Source organism: Cardiocondyla obscurior, linkage group LG04 (assembly GCF_019399895.1).
Source record: "Cardiocondyla obscurior isolate alpha-2009 linkage group LG04, Cobs3.1, whole genome shotgun sequence".
Lineage (NCBI taxonomy): Eukaryota > Metazoa > Arthropoda > Insecta > Hymenoptera > Formicidae > Cardiocondyla > Cardiocondyla obscurior.
The window spans coordinates 3,053,050-3,070,489 of record NC_091867.1 but is presented as its reverse complement, the minus strand read 5'-3'; the positions used below and the strand labels follow the sequence as shown (position 1 = coordinate 3,070,489).

At 42.9% G+C, this 17,440-nt stretch overlaps 2 protein-coding genes across 8 annotated transcripts; one reads left to right on the top strand and one right to left on the bottom strand.

Moving 5' to 3' along the window:
* Positions 1-596: 596 nt before the first annotated feature.
* On the bottom strand, positions 597-7,009 carry Ip3k1 (inositol-trisphosphate 3-kinase-like protein). Of its 2 annotated transcripts, none has more exons than XM_070654879.1 (5): positions 6,210-7,009; positions 2,500-2,836; positions 2,189-2,397; positions 1,622-2,093; positions 597-1,540 (listed from the first exon to the last, which is right to left on the bottom strand). In XM_070654879.1, the coding sequence occupies exons 1-5, from the start codon at positions 6,239-6,241 to the stop codon at positions 1,337-1,339; spliced, it is 1,254 nt and encodes a 417-aa protein (XP_070510980.1). In that variant the 5' UTR covers positions 6,242-7,009; the 3' UTR covers positions 597-1,336. The 2 variants fall into 2 exon arrangements, with proteins under 2 accessions (XP_070510980.1, XP_070510979.1); XM_070654878.1 differs by having other exon boundaries at positions 2,500-2,820.
* A 254-nt stretch (positions 7,010-7,263) lies between these two features.
* On the top strand, positions 7,264-17,287 carry Ntf-2 (nuclear transport factor-2). 6 transcript variants are annotated; one of them, XM_070654895.1, is made up of 8 exons: positions 7,264-7,509; positions 7,783-7,885; positions 8,013-8,064; positions 9,789-10,044; positions 13,219-14,999; positions 15,103-15,174; positions 15,510-15,608; positions 15,903-15,970. In XM_070654895.1, the coding sequence occupies exons 5-8, from the start codon at positions 14,892-14,894 to the stop codon at positions 15,936-15,938; spliced, it is 315 nt and encodes a 104-aa protein (XP_070510996.1). In that variant the 5' UTR covers positions 7,264-7,509; positions 7,783-7,885; positions 8,013-8,064; positions 9,789-10,044; positions 13,219-14,891; the 3' UTR covers positions 15,939-15,970. The 6 variants fall into 6 exon arrangements, 4 of the variants coding, with proteins under 4 accessions (XP_070510996.1, XP_070510995.1, XP_070510994.1 ...); XR_011545583.1 differs by lacking the exons at positions 7,264-7,509; positions 7,783-7,885; positions 8,013-8,064; positions 9,789-10,044 and adding an exon at positions 16,596-16,684 and having other exon boundaries at positions 14,053-14,999; positions 15,934-16,098; XM_070654894.1 differs by lacking the exons at positions 7,264-7,509; positions 7,783-7,885; positions 8,013-8,064; positions 9,789-10,044 and adding an exon at positions 16,596-16,707 and having other exon boundaries at positions 14,063-14,999; positions 15,934-16,054.
* Positions 17,288-17,440: the final 153 nt, after the last annotated feature.

Genomic DNA, 17,440 nt, shown 5'->3' with positions numbered 1-17,440 from the left:
CGCCATCTTAACGCGTTCGGTAATATTCAAAAATTCCCGGCCGGAGAGTACAAGAGTACTAGAATAAAAATCGTCTCGACTAAACTTTCTTTATACGCAGCCTTGAGATTTAAAGATTGAGGATTAAAGATTGAAGTCTGAACTAAATAAGCCTGGTTGATCTTTTTAAATTTCTTTCTTCTCTTTTATTAATTTATATTTAAAACGGAAAAATGATATAAATCAAGTGTCTCATAAAATTCGATAAATGACTAAATTGTGAAATACAATTGAATATATTTCATTATAATATATAAGCAGTTAGCAAATAAAAGATGGAAAACTTTTTTTTTTTTTTAATCGTTGATGCCAAAGACTTTGATTGATATTTAGCAATAACGTTTAGCATTACCTCTCCCTTTTTTTTTCTTCTTTTTTTTTTTGTAGAATTAATTTGACGTATGAGTGGCTCGTGTTGCAATATATATTACACAAAAGCTACAGACAGACAAGATGTGAAAAAAAAATTTCTATAAATTTTTTATTTAAATAATCGATGAATTAAAAAGAAAGTATTAAAAAATGTGTTTTTAGAGGAAAAGTATGAAACCAAGATATTTATGAAAAAAATGTTTAATATAATATTTGCAGGTTGACTGTCTTATAAGATTATAATTATTATTATATGTAATAAGATTTTCAAGCTTATCAATCATGTAAAATCAAACAAGTAGAGAAAATTAATCTATAGATGCAAATATATACGAAGATGATTTATTTACTCCTACAAGTTCAAATACGAAGCAACTTGAAACACGACAAATACTCTTTAAAAAAGTAAGAACATTATCATTTGACGTAAGCACTTCTCATAAATAAGTTCTGTCTAGTTTATAGTTAGATTACTTATCGTTAACTTAAAAACTATTTTTGTACATTACGCGTTTGTACACAGAGTAATGTTACGAATTCTGTTCAAAGATACGTGTACTCTTACAAAAATACGCGTGAAAATGCAATAAAAAGCAGTCTTCCACGTTAAATATACATACATCTTGGCGACATAAATAATGACGATGAACATGTTGGACTTGCAACAAGACCAGACGATGAGCGAAAGTGAGTAAAACGAATACGAATACCACTTTCAGTGGTCAGCATTTTACTCACTTGTATAATAAATTCCACATTTCGATGATCCGGCGATACTGGCGCACTTACAGTTAATTAAAAATTGATTATAAACTCGATAAAATACAAATACTTTTTTTTCACTTGTTACATGTACATGAGTAAACGACGTTTTGTCGCGTAAAAAAGTCTCGGAATTTATGTATCACGCAAAAGTCGAAAATATTCATGAAGAAAGGCGAACTTCTTCTAGGGTTGAAATTAAGTTGTCCAATCCGTATAAGAAGCCTTCTTCGTGATTGCCTTCTTCCCAAGGACGTCTATGCGTGAGCTTTCGTCCTTCTGGTACCTCGCGTGTCTTCGCGAAATCGATCAGCCAAACACCCACTTTTTCGTTGTCGTAAATCATGAAAATACTACTGCCGATTACCTGAAGTAAAAATAATAAGCTTAAACAAATATCGAAAGAAACATTTTATGATTATCGATCAAAAAGACTAATGTACCGTACCTCATGAGTTTCGAAATATTTCGACTCCTCAATTTTGATTCGTAGACTCTTAAGGCGCGCGAGGAGTTTTTGAAGAGTGTCTTCGCGCTTGCCGAGGAATTGTTTTATAATATCGAGCACCTCCGAGTGCGATTTGACTTTTTTAAGATCGGTGATCGGTGGCGCACCTGGCAACTTCATCGCTTCTATGCGAAAACCGTGGCTGCAGGTCGAGCTTTGCTGCTCGCGAAACTGCATATACCGTAATTTAGTTACGGCGCGTTGCTCGTGCTCCAATTGAGTCGGCGCGCTTGGATCGACAGCGATCATTTTTTTATACAGATCCGGCCTAGCAGTAGTCTTCGATACCTCGGACTCGAGAAAAGTTCGCGTTCCCATTTTAATGTCCATCACGTGCGGATCAGTGAAACCGAAGAGCAGATCCTGCAGCTCGATAAATGTGTCGCCCTTGTATTCAACCTCCCGGTAATATCTGTAAGATTTTTAACAAAAGCGTTAAGTCTATAATTTATTTTATTACAACTTACATTGCCATGAGACAAAAGACAAAAAGATTTTTAAATGAACCTTGGAATGCAATCTCGCAACACTTCCTCTTTGCTCAAAGTTTCATAAACTAATCGTTCCGTGTTCTCAGCACCGCCGGTTCTTCTCTTCCAGACAGTACCAGGACCGGCGGGAGCAAAGCCATCGGGATGACCCGATAATTGAAACCATGATTTCAGTCGATTTTTTAAGAGTACATCGCTAGCTGGGGCTGTTAGATCAAGAGCATTCTGAAACATAGTATTTAAAATAAACATTAAAATCAATTTCCTTTCTTTTTTCAGAAAAATAACTATACAAAGGATTGGCTAAGTGCAAATATAGTAACGTACCAGGGCGAGAAATTTCAAGGAAAGATCTTCGTCTGGCATCGTCGCGTCAGACAAAACAAGAGGGAATTGTTCCAACTTTCGCATGGTTGCTGGGTCGTTGGGGAGTTTGGCAAGCGAGTTAGATGATCTGGAACCTGCGCTGCTGGATCGGTTGCTGTGAGAACCCATCGAGGTGCTCCGTCGCCATTGACGGAAAGCATTGTAGGTGCTACTACTGCTACTGCTGCTTCCACCGCTGCCGGACCCATCTCTCTGCCGACGTTGATCCTTATTGCCCATCGAATCATGACTGCTCAACCGCGGCTGCTCCTTGCTCGAGGGCTGCAACCAGAGAGGCCTACTAAGAATTTAATCCAGCCGGGACAAGTACGTTACGGTATAGAGCGCGCCGCCACAAAATTTTAGTCGTCCGGAACGGGAGACTCGATACGACGTGATCGAGTCTCCCGATCGAAACGGTCTCGCCGTCGAGCCAGAAAGCGAAAACTTTGAGACGATCTTAGATCGCGACAAAATAATTTTCGTTACACCAATGTTGGAAAGTCCGTAGCTGTGCGCGCTGCGCGAAGGCTGTTTATTATTATTCGTACTAAGTCCGCGTTACCACGGTTTTCGACGTGAATATTCGATATCGCGATACACCGTTCATCTTAATCTCCACGGCAAGGTCCGCGAGCACGTAATTCGACCGTGATTTCGACCTCGACGAACGGCTCGCGTCTGCGACTGTGGAACGACGGCGAATTGATTAGCTGTCGATCAATTAAACGTTTGATGAATCGCAAGAACGTTATTATATAAAAAAATTGACCGGCGCATAAATAGTTATAAATGCCGCAATTTATTCGCGGATATCGTTACTAAGTCGGCAAAAAAAAAAAAAAAAAACGAAGGAACAAAAAAAAAAAATTACTCCTGCTACGGCCACCCGCCGTGCGTATCTCCTGGGTGGAGGACGCGTTGGGGCAAGGAAAGGGAAGGAAGGGAGAAGAAAAAAAAAAAAAAAAAAGAACAAAACTCGAAGCGGCGACTGTTTCATAAATACGGATCGCATCACACGCTACCTATTGACGTCAGTGACTTTTATTCAAGCTGTACCGTGCCACTTGTCGCCGCAGGGCTGATTCCAGCGTGCTTGCGTTACCCCGGGAGGGGGAGGGAGAGGAGGGGAGCAGAAACGAGGGAGAGACGATCGAAATGTCGAGGCTCTTAATGCAGGCAACGCGGACGTATGTCGTCTATGTGCACTTGCCTCGATTTAGACCGCGAGTTTGTCATTTTTCGATCAACTACATTAATTTATCTCTTTATTAGAAAGTCATTTCTTAATCAAGTTCTTTTTTGTCTCCCCCCTTTTTTTTTTTTCTTTTTCTATACCTCGCGTTAACATTGCCGCGGTATTATAATTTAGATAAACATGGAAATTGTAGTGTCGTTCCGGTGGAAGCGAACAGTGCGGCACAGTACGAAATGCTATTTCAACTCTGCGCGGTTTCTTTCTATATTTACAATTCAAATGTACAATCTTATCGCGTCGGGCACATCGTAGATTACTGTAAAATATCGCAAACAACTAAAGATTGTTCAGTGACTCGACGATAAGTCGCTGTTTAATGCTTTTCAACGCCGTGGAATTGTTCGGCGGACTCGACGTGATGGAAAAATTAACGAGGCGCAGGCGTGGAAAAAGCGGAAAAGGAAACCGGCTAAAAAAAAAAAAAAAAAAAAAAAAATAATGTGGCCTCTGGAAAAATACGTGCTGGCACGTGCGACAATAAAATACGCCCGCGCGTTTTAAAAAGAAAAGCAGCCGTGAATGAATGTTAATTGCGCGTAACGACGACGCCGTAACGTAACTTTAGTTCGGCCGGACAAGGCGCGTGCTTGAATCGCGACAATAAAGTAGAATAGGGACGGTGGCGCGGGTTTCGAACTTGCGGCGAGACGACCCGACGAAATTCCATCCGCGTGGAGAGAACGGCGCGCTACCTGCGCCGTTAGCGCGAGCGCGGCCGCGATTCCCGTTATTAAATTACCACGGGCGAGATTATTAGCGACGGCGAAACGCAGCCCAGCTCTCGCGACCGTTCCGACGTGCGCGACTCGGTAACGAGTGTATCCGCGCGCTCTGAAAACTGTGTCACCGCGCGCCTCGAGCGATCCGCGAGCGGCTCGCAGCCGCTTGACCCTTTCAACCTACCGGGCCGAATTGGCAGCGCGGCCCGTTCCGTCGGTGGAGAACATCCGCTCGTCGCAGAGACGTCGAAGACAGACAGAGAACAAACTTCACGACGAGGCTCGCGTCCCGAGAGAACGTTCGCCGACTACGAGAGACTCCGCGCCGTTTTCTTTCCCGTTTTCTCGGCGTCTCTGCTCGACGGCGTGACCGCGGCACGTGGACATGCATTAATGCCACTACGTATTCATCAGTGATGACTGCGTTGCTCGGTAATGCGCGCGTGCGTCACTAATAGGAAAACCTATCAATATCTTTTTTTTTTTCTTCTTTTTACGCATATCGTAATTAATCGCCGGTATCTGCATATCGCGAGACGAGGCGCGAGATCTGTCCGCGATGGTATCGCGAAGGGATCCGGAAGAAGCGAGGCGACCGACGTCAGGCGAAGAAAGTTGGAAAGCACCGAAAGAACCGAGATGTACGTCATTGCCCGCGCGACCTGTTACCGCCAGCTGCATCGAATATGTTTCTTTCCTCCCATTCCCCTCTCCTCACCTCTCTCTCTTTCTCTCTTTTTACGTTCTAAAAAAAGAAACTTCGTACACGCGTACTGATGTTTATTAACAAATTTAACTCGGGAAAAGATGTCGGATTATTTGTTACGCTGGTCGAACAGAAACGTGATCGACAGGCACGATTTTGTGACGGCAGAAGCAAAATATCTTTTAACGTACAAGTCCATTGCTTTATGTTATTTCTTTTTTATTAATTATGTGTGCAAAAAAGACTTAACTTTCGACGAAATTCTTCGGGACGAGTTTCATTAATCGGAATAAAAAAATTGAAGATCGTTGATTAGGATCTCAAGAAATCAAGCGTGTTCAGAGTGCTGAGCTAGCGAACTCTTGTCGCGCGCGTTCCCCTTTTTCGCCACTTAATCTCGCTACGTTTTCCACGTATTACATGTAGGTATGCTACTCGCGTTCTGGGAAAACGCGGATTCCTAGAACGGAGCATAAATTACGGGGGCATTGATGCCGCCACGCGGTTGCGTATCAACCGGCAAACGGCGAAGCCATCTCGATTACGAGCGTCGTCGTGCCGACGTAGTCTTCGTTCGAGACACCCTGTATGATACACGGCCGTTGATGAAATCGCGAGGCCTAGTGGGGTGGCGTATACAACAGGTCAATGATCTTCTGTCGCGTACCCGGCTAGTTATGAAATCCCGATGGTAATTCCCCCCCGGGATATATCGCGCCAGTCAATCGAGAATTTGCCGGAATTTGCGATTTGTGAACGACGCGAGGACCGATTGTTCTCTGATTACGGCAATCTGGAACGTGTGGACACAGCTGCCCGGGCACGAGCCGTTAATCCCGCGCCTTGCATTCCATCGAGTCGCGCACCGCCGAGTGATCGGCGCCGCGGCACTGATCGCCGCGAGAGGACACGGCGTCGCGTAGTTAAAAAGGGAGGGAAAGGAATAAAAAAAGGATCTCGGGGATCCAGCCGCAGGGCGGCCGCGTACCTTGTTGAAGTGCGTCTGGAGAAGCCGTTCATACTGATCGACCGCGCGCAGGTAGAGCCTCGTGGTGAACGCTTCCATTCGTGCTGGCAGGGGCGCGTGGCATACACTGCTCGACATTATTCATCCGTTTGGAAGGCGCGCGGGGCACACACGTGCAACAAATACCACAGACGTGACAGAAAGTCGGCACTGTCGCTCGCTCGCGTGCGGGCGGGCGCGCGCGCGCTCGCGCTCTACTCGGGATCGTTCACCAGCACGAACAAATGTCGGCGAACCTAACCTCCATCCGGGCGCTGGCCAACGAGCTTGCCGCCCGGCGAATCGACGAATGACGCGGAACACCGCGCGGTCCACGAAAGCGCAGTTATGCTTCTATGCCCGGTGGCAGCGACACCGATTGGCCGAGCCGGCCGTGCTCGATCTCCGTTGCACTCGCGGCATTTTCTTCCTTCGTCCTGCTCGCGACCGTTTAGCGCCTTCTCTCCAACCTCATCGACTCCGTCTGTCCGTCCTCCTTCTGCTCGCCGTGTTATACTTCCCGTGTCGTCCTCCCGCTCTCGCGCAGTTTCATCTTTCTCCCTTTTTTTTTTTTTTTTTTTCACCACCGACGTTTCTCTCCGTCGCTCTTGTGAACGCGCGCGCCTCCACTCTTCCTCCTCCACCGCGTTCCCCCAGAAGCTACGACGCCTCGCCAGAGGGCGAGGGACGCGGGCGGTAACTTCGTTTCACTTCACTCTGTAAGCGTTGCGCTTCCGACGTCACTGAAAGATGCGCTGGTATACCCCGTGGGCAACAACTGAGGCGACGAGAGAGCGCGTATGTAGTTTTATCGGTATATTTTCCCTCTCCCGAACGTGGATCGCCGTCACGGTACGCAACGAACGGAACGTAGGCCGCCCGGCGTTTTGCGGCTGGTAAGAGGCTGAGAAATAAGTCAATCCGAACTTCTGTTTTTTTTTTTTTCCCCTCCGTCCGTAAATTGTGGTCTAGTGACTTCGACGCTTTGAGAAGTCCGGGTTACTTAATTAGAACGCTCTCGTACTGCACCGAAAATTATAAAACAAGCTACGTCCTGTTTGCTTTTCGCGTCTTCAAAGCGTCCAACAATAAGTCTATTTTTTTTCATTCTTCTTTTTTTTTCAGCACTTCTGGTTGTACTGGTTCAGAGTTTGTCTCTCTCCTTCCACACTAGAGAGTTAGAAAGGATATAAACTAGTGCGGCTGAACCAGCGCAGTTCAGCTGAAAAGAAATAAACCTAGTGACTCAAAGACGGGAGCCTCGACGTTATTCATGTTTGACGTAAGTCCGTTTTTATTTTACGGCGAAATCTGACTTAGGTGGAATTCGAAGTCTTTTCGGAGTCCACGGCCGAGGAATCGCGCATGGCTGATTCACTTCCGGGCGCGGTCCACGGACGCGAATCAGGATAGATCGGTTGCTCTTCGGATCCGTCTGCGAGACGTGCGTCACAGTGAAACGTGAAACGGAACGCTTTCAGGGTCGTCGTTCCACTTTTTTTTGTTGTTTTTTTTTTTTCTTTTTCTCAAAGGATTGCCCAATTTCTGTTTACAGGAAAGATCTTCGAATCCGTCAGACGTGCCTGATACTATCACTGGAATACACGATTGTGTTCGTCGATCTTGCCGAATCTTTCTGGCAATCTTTGAGCTAAAAGGTAACCGCGATCAAACAACGATCGACTTGATTCAAATTAATTAAATTAAATCATCGTAGAATAAAGTTTTTAACTTGTAATAATTAATTTGGTCGTTATTTTTAATCGAATCTTTTTCTTTTTGTAGCAAGCGACAAAAAAATGTGGCAGTTTCGCGCACGGGAGTCAAAATAGGACAGGTATTACTCTCAATAAGCTAATCGAAGTTAGTCAAAGTTACCCCGGTCTGTTGATCGATGGTCGCTATCTCTTCGCGCGGTTCCCGGTCATTGGTGCCGTTCGCTGACGTAAATCGCATTATCAGGGAGAAAGTCGACGCCCGCTATGCGTATTCGACACTGTTTTTACGACCGGCTCTACGTGAGTTTTTGGATAATGAAAAACGTGCCTCTCTTTCGACCTCACGTGGAATTTCTCCGACGATGACGTCAAGAATGACGACGTTGACGTCACTACTGGAAAGAAAGGAGAGCCTGAACTAGTTCGTATTCCCGGTTTTACGTAAATGTGATGACGATCGTTAATATTTTAATTCGTTGGCGAGGTAGGGGTGATCAACCGCGAGATGTGGAAAAAAAAGCCTCTGAACGGAGGTCCAGAATCTCTCGCCCGTTTTCACGTTTCTCGCGAGGTATGCTACTAAAACATCCTCGATGCATTCGAAAAGTTATTTAGATTCATCGGTCGAAGCTACATATATGCTCGGCGTTTTTCTTCCGATCAGCGGACGCTACGTTCAAAGAGCTGCTTTTGAAACCCGGCATCATGAAATATCGCGATGATAGTTCTATACCATTTGTTATCGAAGCTTGCATACGCGATTAGTGTAATTTCCTTCAGAGAATTTATTCATTACGAAAGTTAGCCATGTACGAGGACGACGATAATAGGATAGGATCGTTTGCAACGTTCATTAACATAACGTCATCATTAGAAATATATTTCTTTTGGCATCTCGGCTACGTTAAAACGTTAGTCATGTATGTCTTTATACATCAGCAGTGAATGACTGAATTGATTACGGGCATGCTCAGCATTTCCGCGATTAAGGAAATCGATTACGTGATAATAGGCGAGATTTTCGCAGTGCTGTGTCAGCTCGACAATTCATGGAATGAAATTACTACGAGCGCGAATCATCATCTTTAGAAGCAACGTTACGAGTATGTTGCGTCGATAACGCATGTCTCATACAGTTGTGCATCCGTGCAGTTGTGCAAAAAAACATTTTTCAAGAAATTCGTCGAACCGTGTGTACGTATATAAAAAAGAAAAGCTTAATAAAATAAATTATTTGATATAGAGTTTGGAAATATAAAAAAATTAACTCAATAATTTTTATTAATGAAATTTATTAAAGAAGAAAACGGTATCATTTACAAGCTGTATGCCACATGTACATACTTTCAGTCTAAATATTATTAGCTACGTTTTTTGTGAACCATGGACCTCATTGCATGAACTGGTTTTCACCATATGTTGGCTTGAAATAGCTCATTATAGAAGCAACACTTTCCTAATTGAGACTTCTTCCAATCTGATGTTTTAATTCAAGATTTAATTAAGCATCTTTAACTAAATCGCTCCCTTTAAACGTTCATATAGAGCGCTTTCGCTTCTACAGCTCGCCCTTGGACGAATATACCCACATGTGCAATCGACAATGATAATAACGATGTCCGATGTTGGAAGCATCGTGTTGTACCAACGAACGTGTTTCGCGTCGTGAAAATGTTCTCTTCGTCAGAGGCGAAGCTCTCTTCGCTGATCAGTTCTGCGAAATTAAAAAGAAGTTGCGCACAACAATCGAGATCCGGTTCTCTCAAAACTGATCGTACAACAATTCTTATTTTTTCTTTTCCTTTCGAAAATGCGTTATTGATTTTTTTTAACTGAATTTCAGCATCGGAACTGACGTCACGCGAATGAATCCGGATCTTTGTCGCGGAGATGCCAAGCGAGAGACGAGCGGTCCAGCTGGGTCCGCCAGAGACGATATCTATGAGAGTCAACGGCGTGCTTTGGATCGAAGCTTGATGATGTCAACGCTGGCATCTGGTTTTGAAGGAAAAAAGAGAACAAATTAATAAGGTCGACCGGAATTGGTCTCACCGCACCTATCCATCGGACACGATGACGACTGCTTCATAATTAACACGGTAAAAATTACAATTCTATGTATAAATGACCTAATGACTTCTATGTTTGACGTTTCCGACCGTGCTCTTTTTTTATTTAATTATTTATTAATTTTTTTTTTTCATCCTAGTTAAGCAGAGTATATCGAAAAGCGTAGAGGATACGCGCAATTTGCAATCTACCGCCGGAAGTTACGTGGGTGGCAGTGAACCGTAATGCAGCGCGGCGACTCTTAAGCGATTTCGATAGTCGTCTTATCGCATCGCGATGCACACGACGGATTTATCTTTTTTCCTGCCTTCGCCTTCCTCCCGTTTTATCTAATCCCAGCGTGACGGAAAGCTGACGTGCGAGGCGCGATAAAACGTTTCCTTTGGCGAATATCGGCGTTTCCGCTTCGAGATGGGATTGCTGGGTCTAGATCGAAAGGCGCGCGTGGGCTTTTAAATTACAAATTCCTATGCTCTCCTCGAGCGATCGCCCAAGTCGCCGTGCCATCCATTTCGAGTACGTCTATCGTTTATTTTTATACGCGTTAACGTCTTTGCGCGCGATTAGCAATTTAATGAAGCTCTCTCTCTCTTTCCCTCTCTCTTTCGTATATCGAGAATGCTTGAAAAATAAAGACCGGTGGAAGCAAAACGGGTTCCGGAATCTCGAGTCTCTTCACATTTACATTATACATTTTGTCGCACTTGTGATCAATCAAACGATTCCTTGAGATCATAGAGACATTAATAACGGTCACCCGATTGAGAATATGTACAAACGCGTCGCGGGTAGAGGCGAGTTATTTGCGATATTATCTATAGGTATGGTAATGCATATGACTGTAATTGATAAGGCGATACCAATTTCAATTCTGTCCTCCGATGTCGTGACTTTCGATACCACGCGCACGCATACGACGCGTCGATCGCATGGGTTGCGGAATAGACGGCAGCATTCCCCACATTGCCGGTAATTACATCCATTGACGTCGATGCTTACTATTTTTCCTTATTTTTCTCCATCTCGTTATCTTCTCTCTCTCTCTCTCTCCCTCTGTCATTTGTCTCCGTTCCGCGTTCCGCGTGGATATTCGCAATCGGCCAAAACGACGATAAGCAGATCTATACGGATGGTGAACGAATCGGGGGAAAGACTCGAAATTTAGCGCTGGAGAACGCGCGAGCTGACAATGAGAGAGTCGCGAACGTACGCTAACGAGTCGCCGCTTGCTAAACGGACGGTTATTGGTATAAAGGTGGAAATTTTCGAACGGCCACGTTCTCGGGTCGACGAACGGCTTGAGAGGGTCGCCGTGTGTTGACGGGACACAGGCTGCATGCTGCAAGTACGGCGACGACCGGGCGCGGCTGAAAAATATGCAATTCTCAATGGCGCGCTGTATGGAGGATGCATGATCCCCGAAGAAAAATTGCGACAGTCAAAAATGGGACCTGTCCCACTCCGCGGACACACCGAGTCGGCCGCTCTCTCGCTTCGTCGTTGGTCCCACGCCACGATCGCCGCGTAGTCGCAGGTCGCAGGCACGTAGCGGCATGGCCCGGCGAGCAGGGAGCAGGCGAGCAACGTGGTATGCGTTGGCCGCGGAGCGAGCGTGCGGAGGTCACCATTGACGCAAATCTATCCGAGTGTCACGTGAGCGCGGCCGCTGGAACACAATATATACACGCGATGGACGACAACGGGGCACGGCCGGCCGCTCCATTCCATTAAATCCATGCTTGGCTCCGTTCGTACGCTATATTTATGCGGCTGGGGCCAGCCGGGCGTCCGGGATGAGCCTTGAGAACGGTTTCGCTGGCCGACGAAACTATGCCGAGCCGGAACAGGTTTCTGCTCGAAAACGCAAAAGCAAGAAAGCTAAAACTTTGTATGAGGTCGACGAAATGCTTCTTATAGATGCTGACAAACGCGCCTATCTAGAGGATATGGAATCCTTCATCGAGGGAAGGATCTTCTCATGGAATTCTACGAGTTTGAAAATTGGTTTGTTCAGTTGATGACATATCGATGACACTTCGTTTCGCTAGAGAGATGATTTTCGTCGCTATGTAATATTCAACGATGACGCCGAACAGAAGGAAACCCGAGAGAAAGAAACGGTGTGGGTGTTGCACTTCACGGCCCACCCACGTTACGATATAATGGGCAATTAACGGCCGGTGGACCGGCCGATCCTCGCTGAATGCTAATCGACCACGGGAAACGCCACGCTGTACGAAGCCTGTTGTTTAACCCTTTGCTGCTCCGTCCGCAAACGATCGTGTTCCATATGGCAGCGCGAATCGTCTCTCTTGGCTATAATTAGAACTGCACTCGCGTTAAGTGCTAAACCTCTTTAATACCGTCGATTCGACGATTAGCGCGTCTTTCGTCCCGCCCGATTCCCGCAATCGCCGCTCCGCACTTGCCTGCTTTACGAGCATACCCGAATAATTGCGACATTTTTTCTTGTTTTGGCAAGGAAAGACCGTTAAGAAACACCATATTTATCGCGGTAACGTCAGCAAGGACCTTGTGTTAGCCTAGTTTCAGTCCTGCGAGATAAAACGCGAATGTCGCGCATACTCTAAGCACGGGCGCGAAAAAGACAGACGGAAAGCGCGAGAGAATGCCATGCTCTTGTTATCATTTTTTTTTTTTTTTTTTTTTTTTTTAATTGGGTCAATGTCATCATGCCGATGATCCATTGGTTTTCTAACCAGTCTCGGAACATTGATAATACCTATCGATTTAAATTAGACTACAGTTCAACCATAAATATTATTTGTCAGTCATAATGCCTCGTGAGTCTTATACTTGACACATTCTTAAAAAAATTACCGTGATAATTCTTTGTTCAATTTGCAAAACGCTCGTTGCGATCCAAGTTTATTATAGTTTATAACTCTTGCGAAAAATTCAAGGTAAAAACAAGCTGTGAGCGCCGTGCAACAATGCTTTTGACGTTAATGGCAGATGATACGATGGTGTCGCAACACTGAGGTATTATGCAACGATCAGCTTTGTCGCGTATACGCGTAACCGTGAGCTACTGTATTCGAAATTGATTGAAAGCGGCAAAATGCTTCGCAACGACAATGCAATGATAGATATAACAAAAGATATATTTTTTACATTTGATTTTGGAACAAAAATCCAATTGACGCAGTTACATTAATTATTAATTTTTTTTTTTTTTTTAGGTGGACTGAAAATATGACTGTACATCAACGTCGCATGAGTCTGAAGCACCGCAACGTCGTCGTCGGAGCGCGCCTCGGTGTGTTGCGAACGCGTGTTGATTGCGCGCGGTTTGCGCTCATCACAGAAATTAAGTCGCATTATCTTCAATCGTCGTACGCCTGCAAATGAAATCCGAGGAGAGCGCGCGTGGCGAAGGGAAGCCTATTATCTTATTTATTCGTGTGCTTACGTATGATTACGATATACGCAAATATTCGTCAACGACGATTCCCGTGATGTGCGCGCTCGCGATACGCGCGATTTCTTGCCGATCGTAAGAAAGTTAGACGATGAGAGAGCTTGTGATTCACTGCAATAAATTCTAAGCATTTTCCGTTGACGCTTCATCGCGATACATTGCATAAGAAAACGTACCTCGAAGCGACAAGGAAGACAAAGTTGGATAAAAAAATTATATAATTCCATTTAATGTCCGCGATTGCAAAATAGTAGCACGTTATAAGTATGTATTCACATCATTTATGACGATAAAATCGCTAATTGATCGTGTCAGTTTTTTTTTTTTCTTTAATTAAAGTCAAATAACATCAGAAAAAGAGAAAATATAATGTTTAACGTTTTAGCATCGTATGCTGAAGCAAAATACAAGATGACCGCAAGTTTTCGCTACGAAATGATTTAACTTATTTAAATTGAAAAATTAAATTTAATTCCTTTATGTATTTTTGTCCTCGAGTAATGAAATTACGATAATCGCGCATTTCCAGTAATAGTTTCGTAAATCAATATCTATTAAGAGATGATGAAATTTATTAGATTAATAAATTAAGTTTATTAGTTCTATTACTATTATCATTTAATTCTGTTGTTATTTTGAAGAACAAGCTCAAGATTTTGAGAGGGAGACAATCGAGCGCGAGTCGATTGTCCGTAACTCGATTTCAATTTAATTCAAGTCGAGGAAAATTAATCTAAAATTCAGCGAGCGCTCGAAACGTTTAAATTCGCGCATTAAAATTCACATTTCCACTTGTCATATCATTACGGACGCGAAAAGAAACAGCGAAGGCAGTGCACGGACGCTTTTTCGAAACGTTAGCGAACAGCACAGGACGGAAATAAAATCGTACAATTACAAAATCATGTTACGACATAAGTATTCGATCAACAAAGCGAGTTGAGCACGCCGCGTCGTTTGTTAGCTTAAATACGGGCTCAGCTGATTGTTTACTTATATGTATTACGATTGAACTGAGGAAGACGAATCTAACTGGTGTTAAATACCATATACCACGCGAGAGGAGCACGAATGTCGTGAGAAAGAGGTGCAGTTACCGGCCGCCGAACGTGTGCTCCGCGCGCGGCGGCAGTATTCGATCATTCGATGTATCGCAAGACGACGTGTGATGCGAGAGGTGAACTTGCCGCGGCGCTCCGGCCCGCTCGTTTCCTGCTCGTACGACACACGAGGTGACGAACTGATCGCTGAACGAGGGATGTTGCACGGCGCTGTTTCGCGCTCGTAGGAACTACAGAATTCCGAGTCTAAACGAAACGCGGGTGGAGCATCGAGTACTCACAGGGCAGAAGGTGGAGGCGAGGGAGTCGCGTTAATCGGCGTATCTGACTTTCGCCGCATCGTCGCCGGTCACAGTTATCGGTTCCAGGCACCATGGCGATGAATGTGCCGTACGAGGCGATCGGCAAAGGCTTCGTGCAGCAGTATTACGCGATGTTCGACGATCCGGCGCAGAGGCCGAACCTCATAAACATGTACAACGTAAGACACGAAGATAATTCCCAGCCGACTTGCCGCGGGACCCCCGTTTTAACGATTCCCCTCGCAACCCGGTCTCCCGACTAACTGACATAACCTGTTTCAGGCGGAGACATCCTTCATGACGTTCGAGGGCTTACAAATACAGGGCGCTATCAAAATCATGGAAAAATTAACCGTGAGTAAAAACCCCTACCTCGGTTTTCACTGATCGGTTTGCGGCTATATTTAATATAACTTGCAAGACGTACCTTTCTTCTTTTCGGCCTACCAAGCAGCGCTCTCGCAACTAGTCTATTCCTTTTGCATGGATCATCAGTCGTCAAAACATCAATAGTTTACATCGTCAGTAAAATTCAAGAAGAATTTATCTGTTCACAGAAACATTTGTTAGAAGACGATAATTTTTATGGTAGCTTGTTTTGTGAAAGACATTATTAGCTTTTAGTATGCTTTTAGTACAATTTTTATGTCTCTTTTGTATAGATTAACATCGATAATATTTTGTTACAGAGCCTATCTTTTCAAAAAATAAATCGGATAATAACAGCAATTGATTCACAACCTATGTTTGATGGTGGAGTTCTTATTAATGTATTAGGAAGGTTGCAGGTAAGAAAAGTACAATTAATTATGACTAATACTAAAAAACCATTTAGAGCAATAAAATACAATCAGTTATTTAATGTAATCAGCATAAAGTCATAATAAAAAATTTTTATTAGATTATTGTAGATTATTGTAATAAGTTAAAATTTTTTATATATAAAATTTGTGAGATTTATATTTAATATTAAACCAATTAGTTCAGTAATTTAATTGTCAAGATTTTAGTTTTACACACACATAATTATAAATGAAATAACTTCTGTAGTAAGCATAGCTTCGTCGATGTCTAAATTATAGAAAGATTCAACGATTATTAATGATCGTACAGACTGATGAAGATCAACCCCACGCGTACATCCAGACATTTATCCTGAAGCCGGTCGGTACCAGTTTTTATGTGCAGCACGACATCTTTAGACTTGCATTGCACGACTCGGTTTAGGCATCAGGTACTGCAAAATTTGCCTTATTGTTTTGCGTACCGTGCTAATAGGCAAGTCTTGTTTAATGTTTCACTCACATATTCGTTGCATATTGCTTTTGTTTTGTCTTGTTCTAGCGCAAAATTTTTGGAGCAGTAAATTTTTTATGGCATATCCCTACATTCTTACATACGTTAAATGATATTCTCTAATATCTATGCTAAAAGTGTGCTATGTTTAAGACTGCAATAACATGAAATTCAAATATTAATATTTTTTGCAAGTGTTATTAAGCAGCTATTAAAAAAATTTTTTTTTCCCTAATACTTTTACTACTTATTTTTATTTTTTTATACGAATTAAATTGCTGAACAAATTGGAAAAAATAAAATTAATTATTACTAAATTGCATATTAACATTCAACTTATTTTTGTATTTTAATATTAAAAATTGAATTAATACTAATATTATTTTATTGTTTAATACTGTTTAACATAAATTATTATATTATATGCAATATATTTGTGACGTTGAAACGATGTTACAATATTATATGTTAATATATAGCTTGCTTGAATTACAGGCAGACGAGGATCCACCACACGCCTTCTCGCAATGTTTTGTGCTAAAACCATTGGGTAATTCATACTACTGTCAACATGATATCTTTCGCCTTAGCATTCACGATAGTGCATAAATGGGAAAGATCATGTTGATTTTTGCGACAAGCGTGTGAGCAAACAGGTTGTGTGAGCGACCGGATGCCCTGAAAATCGCAATTAATAAGTGAGCCATCTAATCTCATTGGTAACCCTCTCGTCACAATTACATCCTACCTATCCCTATTCTTTCTATAGATAATATAAGTTTTATATGAAGAATATTCCTTTGCTTATATCTTGGCCACGATAAAAAAAAAAAAAAAAAAAAAATTAACAAATATCTGCTGTCACACAATTTAAGCAATTTTTTCGTCTCTTTTCTCTGTAATACATGTATACATACACATAAATCCATAAACGTGTGTGTGTGTGTGTGTGTTGTCTGAAACAGCAGATTTACATTTCTTAATTATATGTATCAGCACAACGTACACACATAGATGTCTCATTGATTGAGAGAGTTTGATTTTTAAAGGCAGGTAATATCTTTGCATTATTACGCTTTAAAATGTATTGTAACATATTTTACATTCAAAATGCTGTGTATTTTTGTAAGACGGAAAATGTTGGCCATTAAATACAAGAATACGGAATTAATCGGGCAAGTTGATTATCTATTCCACAGACAAAAACGTGAAACCTTGACATTTTCATCGGTCATGATAAAACATGCAACTGCATTACAACAATGTCAACGAATTATTATCAATAGTAGCATATACCAAGATATTAGATGGTGCTGAATAAATC

What these genes read in the sequence shown, in the direction of transcription:
- Ntf-2 (XM_070654893.1), top strand. Translation starts at nt 14,892, where the DNA reads ATGGCGATGAATGTGCCGTACGAGGCGATCGGCAAAGGCTTCGTGCAG. An exon ending in ACCTCATAAACATGTACAAC is followed by an intron (nt 15,000 to 15,102) that starts GTAAGACACGAA and finishes AACCTGTTTCAG; the next exon opens with GCGGAGACATCCTTCATGAC. An exon ending in ATGTATTAGGAAGGTTGCAG is followed by an intron (nt 15,609 to 15,933) that starts GTAAGAAAAGTA and finishes ATGATCGTACAG; the next exon opens with ACTGATGAAGATCAACCCCA.
- Ip3k1 (XM_070654878.1), bottom strand. Translation starts at nt 6,326, where the DNA reads ATGTCGAGCAGTGTATGCCACGCGCCCCTGCCAGCACGAATGGAAGCG. An exon ending in TCCAGACGCACTTCAACAAG is followed by an intron (nt 2,821 to 6,209) that starts GTACGCGGCCGC and finishes CTCTGGTTGCAG; the next exon opens with CCCTCGAGCAAGGAGCAGCC. An exon ending in TTGCGAGATTGCATTCCAAG is followed by an intron (nt 2,094 to 2,188) that starts GTTCATTTAAAA and finishes AAAATCTTACAG; the next exon opens with ATATTACCGGGAGGTTGAAT.